The sequence below is a fragment of the Orbicella faveolata genome, unplaced genomic scaffold (assembly GCF_042242905.1).
Source record: "Orbicella faveolata isolate gen_17 unplaced genomic scaffold, um_ofav_v1 contig_24, whole genome shotgun sequence".
In the NCBI taxonomy this organism is placed as follows: Eukaryota; Metazoa; Cnidaria; class Anthozoa; order Scleractinia; family Merulinidae; genus Orbicella; species Orbicella faveolata.
The window spans coordinates 16,116,863-16,129,654 of NW_028301552.1; the positions used below are offsets into that span (position 1 = coordinate 16,116,863).

At 38.5% G+C, this 12,792-nt stretch overlaps 2 protein-coding genes across 5 annotated transcripts; one reads left to right on the top strand and one right to left on the bottom strand.

The window, feature by feature from the left end:
• Positions 1–1,117: 1,117 nt before the first annotated feature.
• On the top strand, positions 1,118–4,571 carry LOC149110607 (uncharacterized). Its single transcript, XM_089292307.1, has 3 exons — positions 1,118–1,196; positions 1,851–3,443; positions 4,513–4,571. Exons 1-3 carry the CDS (start codon positions 1,118–1,120, stop codon positions 4,569–4,571), a joined length of 1,731 nt encoding a protein of 576 aa, XP_089148433.1.
• Positions 4,572–5,002: 431 nt separating this feature from the next.
• On the bottom strand, positions 5,003–11,456 carry LOC149110608 (uncharacterized). Of its 4 annotated transcripts, none has more exons than XM_089292569.1 (5): positions 11,360–11,456; positions 10,245–10,556; positions 9,832–10,112; positions 8,951–9,603; positions 5,003–5,127 (listed from the first exon to the last, which is right to left on the bottom strand). In XM_089292569.1, the coding sequence occupies exons 2-4, from the start codon at positions 10,523–10,525 to the stop codon at positions 9,578–9,580; spliced, it is 588 nt and encodes a 195-aa protein (XP_089148695.1). In that variant the 5' UTR covers positions 10,526–10,556; positions 11,360–11,456; the 3' UTR covers positions 5,003–5,127; positions 8,951–9,577. The 4 variants fall into 4 exon arrangements, with proteins under 4 accessions (XP_089148695.1, XP_089148694.1, XP_089148693.1 ...); XM_089292568.1 differs by lacking the exon at positions 5,003–5,127 and adding an exon at positions 8,230–8,360 and having other exon boundaries at positions 11,364–11,456; XM_089292567.1 differs by lacking the exon at positions 5,003–5,127 and adding an exon at positions 8,230–8,360.
• Between the last annotated feature and the right edge of the window lie 1,336 nt (positions 11,457–12,792).

Here is a 12,792-nt window from a genome sequence, read left to right on the forward strand (position 1 = left end):
TGTTATGAATTTTTACCATAATGTAGCTCCAAATGACAAGTCAAAACAAGTGTGGGAAATCCACAGTTTGGTCAGGTGCTCAACGAGCTAAAACATAAATATTTTATGAAGTGATACTCTTTCGTGTCGCGGACCGCACACCCCATTCGCACTATCTTTATCCCTCGGATTTGCAACGAGGCGGAGGGAATTCCACTCCTCTCGATTTGGTTGTTTTCTGACATAGGAACTTTCTGTTTCTAGCGGAAGTTAAATACGCACCTGATATCCCTAATAATAAGACAAAAACATATTCTTATGATGACAGCTGTGGTTACCTTTTCCTTCCACGAAGTTAAATGTCAGATTAAGATTTGTGATACAACGCTTTTTACAAACAAATTTGTTGATGGTTGCCATGTTTAAATGTACGAAAACTACAACAATCAGGAATTCAACTTTATTTTTCCTGCCGATATAATGGACTACAAATTTATTTTGTCTGTCGATCCGTAAATTTTGAATAGATTGAACCCATCATCTACTTCTTCTCAACTTATTCCTCGCACTCATCAAGTTCAGGTTCTAGATAGCACTAAATAGACCGATGATTAATGGAATGTCATACGATCTTAATAGGTAATAAACATCCCAAAACTAGATATTTACCAGATATCTAGAAATCCATAAGAGTAATTAGAAAAGTGAGAATGCTTTCAGAGAAACGCATTTTCCTGACTTCTTCAAGCGGAAACTTCTTTCAGTTCTATACAATGCCGAGCTTAAAACCTTCGACATTGTAGATTCTGCACAAACTAATTTGCTTGACTCTAAGTGGAATACGTATATGAGAAGAAACGAAAACCATGGAAACGAAATTTTATTGAAATAAATTCGCCAGCTGTACAGTATATACATACAATCGAAATCATCGGAAAAAGCGTAAATTCGCAAAAACATTATAAAAATAAAAATTTAAGATGGGAAGGTACAATTAAGTAAGGCCGATCAGTCAGTCAGTCAGTCCGCTTGCCAGTCAGCCGATTCATTTTTATAAATATCATCTTCATTTTCTCCAGATGTTATGTTAACCTTTTTCGCCGGAAATCCCTGAATATCTTTTTACGCAGTCACAACGATGACTTCCTGGAAGATTGACACAAACAGTTCCATTCTTGCAAGGGTTGTTTGTGCATTCTTGACGTCTGCCAAACAGCGTTTGAATCTCCGTCATTTATACAATTTTTTAAGATGATAACCCCATTTTTGATGATGTTTTGAGATCGAAGTGATTCTATGAGCTGGAGAGAGATAATGTAAAAACTCTTTTTCCTTGGCCATCGTAGCTTTAGAAGAAACAAAACACAAACCGCGGTGATAAACATGGAACCAAAACGCATGTTAAACAAAGTTAATTTCCTTGACGTTTCGTATGTACAACATACATCTTCAGAAGTGACCGTTAACTAGATTACAATCGAAATTTAAACGCGAAGAGAAAGAAAAAGACTGGTATCTAATAATATGTAACAAGACTAATAGTTAATAACAAACAGATGAGTGAAAAAAAAAATTACCATAATAATAATAACAATACAAAATGCTAGTAAAGAAAAAGTTTTTCACTGCCAACGTTTTCATTCAAGGCTGGCTTTAAATCACGAATTAACAATGTTTCCTTAATTTTACAATGTATATCTGACCTACCAGTTGCTAAGATATCAAAATTGTCCCATTTAATATTATGACCCGCGGAAGTAACGTGATCCGCAATGGCTGAGGTGTGACCGCTTTTAGCAAGGGCCTTAAAATGTTCAGTTTTTCTATCGTGTAGTCGACGCTTTGTTTTTCCTATATAAAAATCATCACAGTCCCAGCAGCTAGCCTTGGAAAACTTGGAAAACTTGGAATACCACAGCTGTCAAACTTGAATGACGACGATATCATCTTTAATTATTCGCATCGTGTCTTGACCGAGGCCGAAAAAAAGGTCTTGGCAAGAGGATTACGTTTCTGTCTGCCGCCGAAGGAGGTCGATACATATGATGTCAAATGTTCTTTTGAGCTACTTTTCCGCGATCTTAGTAGGCTTGGGCCCACTTTGACTAGCGAAAACCAGGACAGGTTGAAGAGTCAATTGAAAAATATTTCCTACAGCTACATCTACTCATATGATTTCTCTCGGCAGAAGCGCATTCTCACTAAAGAAGAGTGGACAGCCCTTAATGATTTGCGCAGTGATGACAGTATCATAATAACGAAACCCGACAAAGGTAACGGCTTTGTCATCGTCAATAAACTTGATTACCTCAATAAAATGAAACAGTTGATCTCCGATGAAACAAAATTTAAAAAGCTTACACAAAACCCGACGAAGTCTAGAGAGGACAGTCTGATCTCCTATCTCCGTAAACTTAGAAGAGATGGTATCATTGATGAAGTTACGCTTCAGAGGATAATGCCTTCTGGTTCTACTCCTGGTGTCCTCTATGGTCTTCCCAAAGTTCATAAATCTGACTGCCCTTTTCGTCCAATTGTTTCGTCTATTAACACTTATAATTACAATCTTGCCTCTTATTTGGTGCGTGTACTTCAACCTATCTCCACCAACCAGTTTACAGTGGAGGACTCTTTTAGTTTTGCTGAATGGGCCAAGATGTACAACCACAACAACAAGTTTATGTGCTCTTTTGATGTTAGTTCATTGTTCATCAACGTTCCACTTGAAGAGACAATACAAATCTGTCTCGACAAATTATATGCCTTATCTGATCCACCCAAGTTACCTCGCCCTGTTTTAAGGGATTTGCTTGTTTTTGCCACTAAGAAAAGCCATTTTGTGTTTGACGGCCAGTTTTTTGATCAAATTGATGGTGTTGTTATGGGCTCCCCTTTGGGTCCTGTCTTGGCTAATATTTTTATGTGTCATTTTGAGGAGAAGTGGGTGATGAATAACAGTGCTCGTCCTACCATTTGGTTCAGATACGTTGACGACACCTTCACCTTATTTGACAATAAGGACGCCGCTGTTAAATTTCTCTCTTATCTCAACAACCGACATGTCAACATCAAATTTACCATTGAATTTGAACAGGATCACGAACTGCCATTCCTTGATGTTCTTGTCAAACGCCATAACAATTCATTCTCAACATCCATTTACCGTAAGAAAACTTTCACTGGCCTTTACACGAAATGGGACTCCTTCACACCTCGCAAGTACAAGATAAACCTCATCCGCACCCTTACTTATCGTTGTCTTCGCATCTGTGCATCGTCTTCATCATTACAGTCTGCCTTGGATGATCTCAGGAAGCTATTGTCACGCAATGGTTATCCCCGTGGTATCATCACGTACAACATGAACGATGCAGTGAATAGACATCAAAACAAACCTAAAGACCCAATCACTACAGTTCCCAAGAGAGAAATCTTCATTGTTTTACCATTTTTAGGGTTCCAAAGTAAAGTAATTACCCAGCAACTTAAATCTTGTATCTATAAGTTTTATGGTTGTTTTAACGTTAAAATAATTTTCCGAAACATCCGCCGAATCAAATCTTTTTTCCCGTACAAGGACAGGTTCAGCCGTTCTCAGATGTCTAAGGTGGTTTACAAGGCTAGCTGCTGGGACTGCGATGATTTTTATATAGGAAAAACAAAGCGTCGACTGCACGATAGAAAAACTGAACATTTTAAGGCCCTTGCTAAAAGCGGTCACACCTCAGCCATTGCGGATCACGTTACTTCCACTGGTCATAATATTAAATGGGACAATTTTGATATCTTAGCAACTGGTAGGTCAGATATACATTGTAAAATTAAGGAAACGTTGTTAATTCGTGATTTAAAGCCAGCCTTGAATGAAAACGTTGGCAGTGAAAAACTTTTTCTTTACTAGCATTTTGTATTGTTATTATTATTATGGTAATTTTTTTTTTCACTCATCTGTTTGTTATTAACTATTAGTCTTGTTACATATTATTAGATACCAGTCTTTTTCTTCTCTTCGCGTTTAAATTTCGATTGTAATCTAGTTAACGGTCACTTCTGAAGATGTATGTTGTACATACGAAACGTCAAGGAAATTAACTTTGTGTAACATGCGTTTTGGTTCCATGTTTATCACCGCGGTTTGTGTTTTGTTTCTTCTAAAGATAATGTAACTTCCTTACCGTCTCGTGTGACACACCCTCTAAGCCGCAAATTTCCAGGCGAGGGAGAATGCTTTCCACTTTTAACGAGAACGAAACGCCTGAAGAGATACTTGAATTTCCAATTCTAGCAGGAAATTGCCAAAAGAGAGAGAGTATCTATTTCTGTGGCTTCTGGAGCGTTTATGCACCTGTTAACCAGCATAATAGGTACTTACGTGCCATAAGAAAACCTGATGTATGGTGGCATATGACAATTTCACGAGAAGATTTTCTAATTAACTCTGTGAAAGCAATCTTTTAGACTTAATCAAAGCCAATAACGGTTGACAAAAGTATTTAAATAGCTTAAGCTGAATATGTTCCTTTTTCAAATTAGAAGCCGGGAGATTTTTGGTGGAAAAAGGTCTCATCCTTAATGAAAATCCCGAAATATAGCAAAAGTATATTGATTTTGTGGTTATTTTTATGGTTTTCCCATTTTAAAAGAAAGGAAGTAAAAGAAATTAAGGAAAAAGAAGGGCAGAAGTTATCGAATACATCGAGAAACGAAGATGGCGAAGTGTATAGGCGCAAGACTATTAGCCAGTGCGAATTTGGACCCCACTGGTCAAATTACGATTAACATTCGTCATTTCCCACCACTGGAACTGAATTTGACTCTTACGGGGAGAGGGAGTGCTCGTTTCTTTATACATTTAGGTACTACAACTGTGAAGCTAATTGCAAAATTCACCGAAACGTTTTAAGCTGGTCAATATATGAGGTCATGAATTGAATTCATAACGTACAAGTAGGTTTGAAAAGACGCGACCATTTTTACCACGTGCGAATAATTTCAGGCTATAAAATAACACACTCAAAATAAATTTTGAGGGAAAGCTGCCTTTTATTGTTTATGCCATGCAAAAACTGTTTCCATACAATAGACGACTGGAACGTTTTCCATCTAAACCAACACCGACATGTAGCTAGCCAATACTGTATGGCGACTCTGCAAGAGAGAGCAGGAGAAGAAACCTGAATGAGTTGTACTTACTATTCTACGATTGAGCTCCCCCATTATTTCAGTTATCATTTTATTCACCAATGTAGTCACTTATTCATTAAGTTACTCATGTTCTGTATTGCTTTCAACGTTTATCATTTGTTTCTGAAAGTGCTGGTCACAAGTTTATTTCGAGACAACAAACTTTGCAGCGGAGCATCACACTCTTCTTTCTCGTTTAGGTCCTTGTGACGTCATCTTTCAGTGGCGAAACGTTTCGGTGTAGAAGACTTGTTTTCATTATTCATTACTTCTTGCCTATTTCAATTTCGCTCACGTTAACGTTGCTATAAATGTACATCCAGTTTAACAGGCAAAACAAATTAATTTAATTTATCGGTTATACTGTTATATGCATGTAACCCGTGCAGACGGGAATTGCACGCGTCGACTTCAAGACGATTGCTAATCTGATTTTCTTCCCCATTACTCACGGATCGTTTCCAGAGACAATTCATCCCGTTTCAAAACAAACAAACAATAAGACCATCCCCGCTTGTCAAACGAAATCCACCAATTTGCATATCTGCACGTCTGGCTGTAGCAGGTATTAGCCGTGAAAAAAATGACCAACAAGGAGCGAAGAAATTCCATTCTGCTCTGAATGCGATTTCAGTTGTTTTACCTAGATAAAAGGTGCATTGATTATAAGAATGCGTTTGGCATTTAAAAGCATCAAAATCCATTGTAAGCGCAAATCGATTGTGGAGAAATCATGGAGCAACGTGATCAAAATGTACAGCTAAGAGAAAATATCTTCTCTCGGTGCAACGTAGGCTACTTTAAAATTTAGTCATCGACCATAAGATATTCTCAAAATATTGAACACAAGGGGCTTCCCTATCCCCTTTGCCCCATAAAGGGACTCACTTAGCTGCCACGTCTCAGGATAAATTTCAAGACTCGCGATGACCATTGCCCAATCAGGAAAAGAAGCGAAGCGCCAACATGCCAAAGAGGACGTTAGCTTAGAGTAATGTACACCTCATTGTTATATAGTAAGGTTTTTTTCCTCCCTTAGAATGCCAACGTCTAACAACTGAAAAAGTGCGCCTACTCCCTATCGATAAATGCGGCCACAAAAGATTCTTCGGGTGACCTCAAAGCCCTTGGAGAAAGAGATCCCCTTTTAAACAAAAGTGCTGCAATCCAGTTTACATGCGAAAGAGGAAGTAAATTCCTGACTGTCAACGTCCGGCACCGGCTGCCCAGTGAGCATAGTTGTATTCTTTTTGTGGTCAATTTTGAGGTTACTTTAGAGGGTCAATTTCGAGTTCACTTGTATCAAGTCATTCAGATTTCGTTTGGATTACTTTAGGTTAAGCGCTCAAGTGGTATGCGTTTTAGAATAAGTAAGTCTTGTGAACAGTTACTGCATAGGAGTAACCTCGGAGTAACCTCGGAATAACCTCGGGAACTCGTGCTAAATATAAGTACAAACCTTGCTTCGATTCGCACCAAGGGTGTTCTGTACGAAGTGTTCATTTACAGATTGATTTATTTCAGATCAGAAAGGAAGATTGTCAATTTTTATGTAAATAACACCTGTGTGGCTCAGAAGCCAAGGCAGGTGAATAAATAGCCGACGAATTAATGATGCCAATTAACTCTCTTGCTTATTATTATGATCAATATTATCACGACTTAATGTAAGAATTTTTTGGGAATGAGACAATTTGATGCATGAAGCAGGGGCCTTCTTAAAGGTCAAATGCTGTTTCAGCTCTTCCTATCACCAAACTTCACAGAGGAACGCAGTTGGAATACTCAGATTATTCAAGTCATGAATGAAACGCTTAAACTAAAAACACAAGTTAAAGCAGTTGGAAAAATAGCTGAATTAATTAAGCTCATTACTTGTAAGTTTCTATCTTACACGTTGTCACAGGTGGATAAATAGGTAGAAAATAATGAAGCTAACCAGGTTTTACAAGTGTAACTTTTTTTACCTTTTTTTAATACTATCTTTTAATGATGAAAATTATTTGATGTTTTTATTAGAATAGGATCATCTGGAGGATTTTGAGGCGTGGCGATTTCTAAGCTGAAAAGATGCTTCGTAAACGTAATCTCTCTCGAACCTTACGTGGTATGCATCCCAAAACAAGTCCCAATAGTGATGAATAACATGCAATCGGGAAAAATGTAGCTGTCTATATATATCACAAAGAATGGATAATTTTCTACCGATTTGGCTGTCAACAGCACTGCTACGTACCGTTTGAGATCACAGTAAGAGAGCAACGTAATACTAGAAAAGTTCGCTAAGTCACACCAGAAGGCGCAATTTTTTCTCAAGAATTCGTTTATTTTTCATTATATTCAAATCGATTTTATTGATCTACTTTAAAAACAATCCCTTTGCACTTTGATTCACGCCATAACCTAGCCAATACTAAATGTTGAACGGCGAGCTTTAGGGAAAAAGCAAGACTATTAGCCAGTGCGAATTTGGAGTCCACCGGTGAAATTTCGATTAACCATCGTAATTTCCCGCCACTGGAACTGAATTTGACTCTTAGGGGGAGAGGGAGTGCTCGCTTCAACATAAATTCTTTATACATTTAGGTACTACGACTGTGAAGCTAATTCCAATATTCACCGAAACGTTTTAAACTGGTCAATATATGAGGTCATGACATGTACACAGTCGGTGGCGCATGTGGATGGTTGGGTGGGTAGGGGGCGAACCCCGCGGACTCCCTCCTCGAGCCACTATTAAGAGCTAGATTTCATATGAGTTGAAGAGCGAAATGAGCAAAAACATGGTGCATTTGAATAATGAACTAAATAAATTAAATTTACCCCAGTTACTCAAATTGGTTTGGAACCGTTTGTTAACGCTGAAGAATTCTCGTATCAAACGCACTCTTTATATTATCATAGAACGTCCTCAAAGGTATCAAGTTGACTGACTGCTTCTTTGGTTGTTGGTCATTTTCCTCGCGCTCTTATTTGAATTGATAACGTACAACTATGTTTCAAAAGACGCCGCCCTGTTTACCACCTAGGAATAAATTAAGGCCATAAAATAACGCTCAAAACAAATTTTGAGGGAACAATGCTTTTTATTGTTTACGCCATACAAAAACTGTTTCCATACAATAGACGACTGGAACGTTTTCCATCTAAACCAACACCGACATGTAGCTATAGCTAGCCACCAGTGTATGGCGACTCTGCAAGAGAGGGAGGGAGAAGAAACCTGAATGATGTTGTACTCACTATTCTAGGATTGAGCTCCCCAATTATTGCAGTTATCATTTTATTCACTAATGTAGTCACTTATTCATTAAGTTACTCGTGTTTTGTATTGCTTTCAGCGTTTATCATTTGTTTCTGAAAGCGCTGGTCACAAGTTTATTGCGAGACAACAAACTTTGCTGCGGAGCATCACACTCTTCTTTCTCGTTTAGGTCCTTGTGACGTCATCTTTCAGTGGCGAAAACTTTTGGTGTAAAAGACTCTTTTTTCATTACTCGTTACTTCTTGCCTATTTCAATTTCGCTCACGTTAACGTTACTGTAAACGAACATCCAGTTTAAGGAGCAAAACAAATTTTAAGCTATCGGTTATACTGCTATATGCATGTAACCCGTGCAGACAGGAATTGGACGCGTCGACTTCAAGACGATTGCTAATCTTGTCGTGATTTTCTTCCTCATTACTCATGGATCGATTCAAGAGACAATTCTTCCCATTTCAAAACAAACAAAAAAACAAAACAATCACAGAACAAGACGAAACATAGCAGAATAATAGAGTTTACCTTGTTTTTGAGAATTACTCTTTCCCTGTTTCATCAGCTTGTTTTTTAAAGTAAAACCAGTGAGCAGCACGTCTGCGAACTACTTGAGTTGTAAAACTTTTTTATTTTCTCCTACGCGTTTCGTGTGACTAGCGCACACTTCTTCAGGGAGTTTAACAATACAATCAAGTATACCTGTATATATACCTAGATACAATTCTGCATTTCGCAAAAAACGACACCTGCGGATTTGCGTATACAAACCGCTCGGTAATGCGTCTAAGAAACAGGCGTAAAAATATTATTAAGGTGTGACATATTTTAAGTGTGACATAACTATTTGGGGCCCACAGTTTTAGCTAAAACTGTGGGCCCCAAATAGTTATGTCACACTTAAAATATGTCACACCTTAATAATATTTTTACGCCTGTTTCCTAGACGCATTACCGAGCGGTTTGTATACGCAAATCCGCAGGTGTCGTTTTTTGCGAAATGCAGAATTGTATCTAGGTATATATACAGGTATACTTGATTGTATTGTTAAACTCCCTGAAGAAGTGTGCGCTAGTCACACGAAACGCGTAGGAGAAAATAAAAAAGTTTTACAACTCAAGTAGTTCGCAGACGTGCTGCTCACTGGTTTTACTTTAAAAAAAATGCCCGCCTTCAATATCTAAAAAAAAAGAGAAAATTATTGTGAGCTGCTCATCAATGGCTTTCCATCGGCCCAGGGGGACTTTATTCAAGCTGAGAAAATGAAGAACAGAGTGGAGTCAGTTCTTGAGCACTAATGGATTTATTTAACATCAAGGAAATGGAGTTGGATTAACATTCGATTAAGCCGATTGGTTGAAGACGTTAGTGGAAGCCTGGCTGTACGATATTATCCTACCTTAATTACCTATCATTTTGCAACACATAAACTCCTCAAGACAATACAGCTTGTTGCAATCTCCTCTATATATTCCAGTCATGTAGTAACTCTCGCGCTTGCACACGCTAAGTCCTTTGCCATCAAATGAACCCCAAACATTCTCTTTGTAGCAGTCCGCATATTTATCTGGCAACCCTTGTGGCTTACAGCATCGAGCTTCCTCAATGTTACGCAGCCAGGGGTCATCGTCTGTCCTAAAGAGACCATTCATAAAGTACCCGTCTGGACAGGTTGCCCACCTGTGAGTCCTACCGTAACAAAAAAGTCAAAGAAACGAATAGATGAAGATGCGAATAAGATATTTCAGTGCGATGAAAATATTTTAATATCGTGCAAAAGAATGAAGAGTCTAAAAATCTCTTTACATGTTGCCAACTTACCCATCAAGAACTCCCCACCAATTGGCATTCTTGCAGGTTGCCGGCACGTCCTTCATTCCGTAAGGCGCATCACAACAATTAGCGTACTCTATGAGATAGATACCATCATCTGAGCCTTCGTAATCATTCCTCCAAAGACCATTCATGTATTGATTTACCGCGTCACAATAAGACCATCCCTGGCTGTCAAACGAAATCCACCAGTTTGCATATCTGCACGTCTGGCTGCAGCAGGTATTAGCCATGAAAAAAATGACCAACAAGGAGCGGAGAAATTCCATTCTGCTCTGAATACGATTTCAGTTGTTTTACCTACCTAAAAAGTGCACTGATTTTAAGAACGCGTTTGGCATTCAAAAGCATCAAAACCCATTGTAAGCGCAAATCGATTGTGGAGAAATCATGGAGCAACGTGATCAAAATGTACAGCTAAGAGAAAATATCTTATCTCGTTGCAACGTAGATTACTTTACAATTTAGTCATCGACCATAAGGTATTCTCAAAATATGGAACACATGTGGCTTCCCTTATTCCCTTGCACCATAGAGGGACTCAGTTAGCTTCCACGTTTTACAATAAATTTCAAGACTCGCGATGACCATTGCCCAATCAGGAAAAAACGCGAAATGCCAACATGCCAAAGAGGACGTTAACTTAGCGTGATGTGCACCATTGTTATATAGTAAGTTTTTTTTTCCTCTCTCAGCATACCAAGGTCTAACAACTGAAAAAGTGCTCCTACTCCCTATAGATAAATACAGCCTCAAAAGATTCATCGGGTGTCCTCTAAGCCCTTGGTAAAAGAGATCCCCTTTTAAACAAAACTGCTGCAATCCAGCTTACATGCGGAAGAGGAAGTAAATTCGTGTCTGTCAACGTCCGGCACTGCCCAGTGAGCATAGTTGTATTCTTTTTGTGGTCAATTTCGAGGTTACTTTAGAAGGTCAATTTCGAGTTCACTTGTATCAAGTCATTTAGATTTCGTTTAGGTTACGTTAAGTTAAGCGCTTAAGTGGTATGCGTTTCAGAATGAAAATTACGTCTTCTGAACAGTTACTGCGTAGGAATAACCTCGGAATAACCTCGGGAACTCGTGCTAGATATAAGTACAAACCTACCTTTTAGCTTTGCTTCGATTTGCAGCTAGGGTGTTCTGTACGAAGTGTTCATTTGGAGATTGATTTATTTCAGACCAGAAAGGAAGATTGTCAATTTTTATGTAAATAACACCTGTGTGGTTCAGAAGCTAAGGCAGGTGAATAAATAGCCAACGAATTAATGATACTAATTATCTCTTTTGCTTATCGTTATTATCAATATTATCACGACTTAATGTTAGATTTTTTTTGGCGAATGAGACAATTTGACGCATGAAGCAGGGGCCTTCTTAAAGGTCAAATGGATGAACGCAGTTGGAATAATCAGATCCGTTCGATTGTAATGGTTGCGTGACTCGCATAAACACACCGAAAATAATTATTCAAGTCATGAATAAAACGCTTAAGCTAAAAACACAAACTAAAACAGTTGGGAAAATAGCTGAAAATTAATTAAGCTCATCACTTGTAAGTTTCTAACTTACACGTTATCACAGGAGGATAAATATAAAGTGGAAAATAATGAAGCTAACCAGGTTTCACACGTGTAACTAATTTTTTTTATCTTTTTTTAATATTATCTTTTAATGATTAAAATTACTTTTTGTTCCTATATGAATAGGATCATCTAGAGGATTTTGAGACGTAGTGATTTCTAAGCTGGAAAGGTGCTTCGTAAAGGTAATCTCTCTCGAACCGTACGCGGCATGTTTCCCAAAACAAGTCCCAATAGTGATGAATAACATGTCATCAGGAAAAATGCAGCCGTCTGTATATATCACAAACGGATAATTTTCTACCGATTTAGAAGTCAACTGCACTGCTACCGTTTGATATCACACTAAGAGAGCAACGTAATACTAGAAAAGTTGGCTAAGTGACACCGGAAAACGCAATTTTGTCGCAAGAATTCGTTTATTTTTCATTATAACCTGGCTCCGGCGGCCCGAAGGGCCGCCAAGCAGAGCCCCATACTCATATAGGAAAGAAACGGAAACCCATGAATGGTTTTTCTCATGGTTATTATGGCTAGCGGTATTGCTCGTGGGCGCGTACGTACGACGGCGACGGCGACGGCGACGGAGTCGCGCAACATGGCCACCATACTCCAGCTAAAAGGTTGACAGAAACATTTATAGCCTCCTCCTTTGATATTGGACATCCATGTTATGGTCAATTGACACCTTTCAAAACAAGGTATCCGCTAACCAGTATCTCGTGACCATATTGTGGGCTCAAGTTTAGAGCTCATCGAGGTTACGTGTGTTTTTAAAAGTTGACCGCTGACGAAGTCCTAGTGTTTTATTAGATCGCGGGCTCACGTCAGATTAACTAATTGTAAACGGGGCCAGGTTATTCGGAAGCCGCTTAACGCTAACCCAGGATTAAAGTTAACAGAAGTATAAATAATTATTTTATACAAATGCTTTCCACTGCTTTTAGTTTGTGT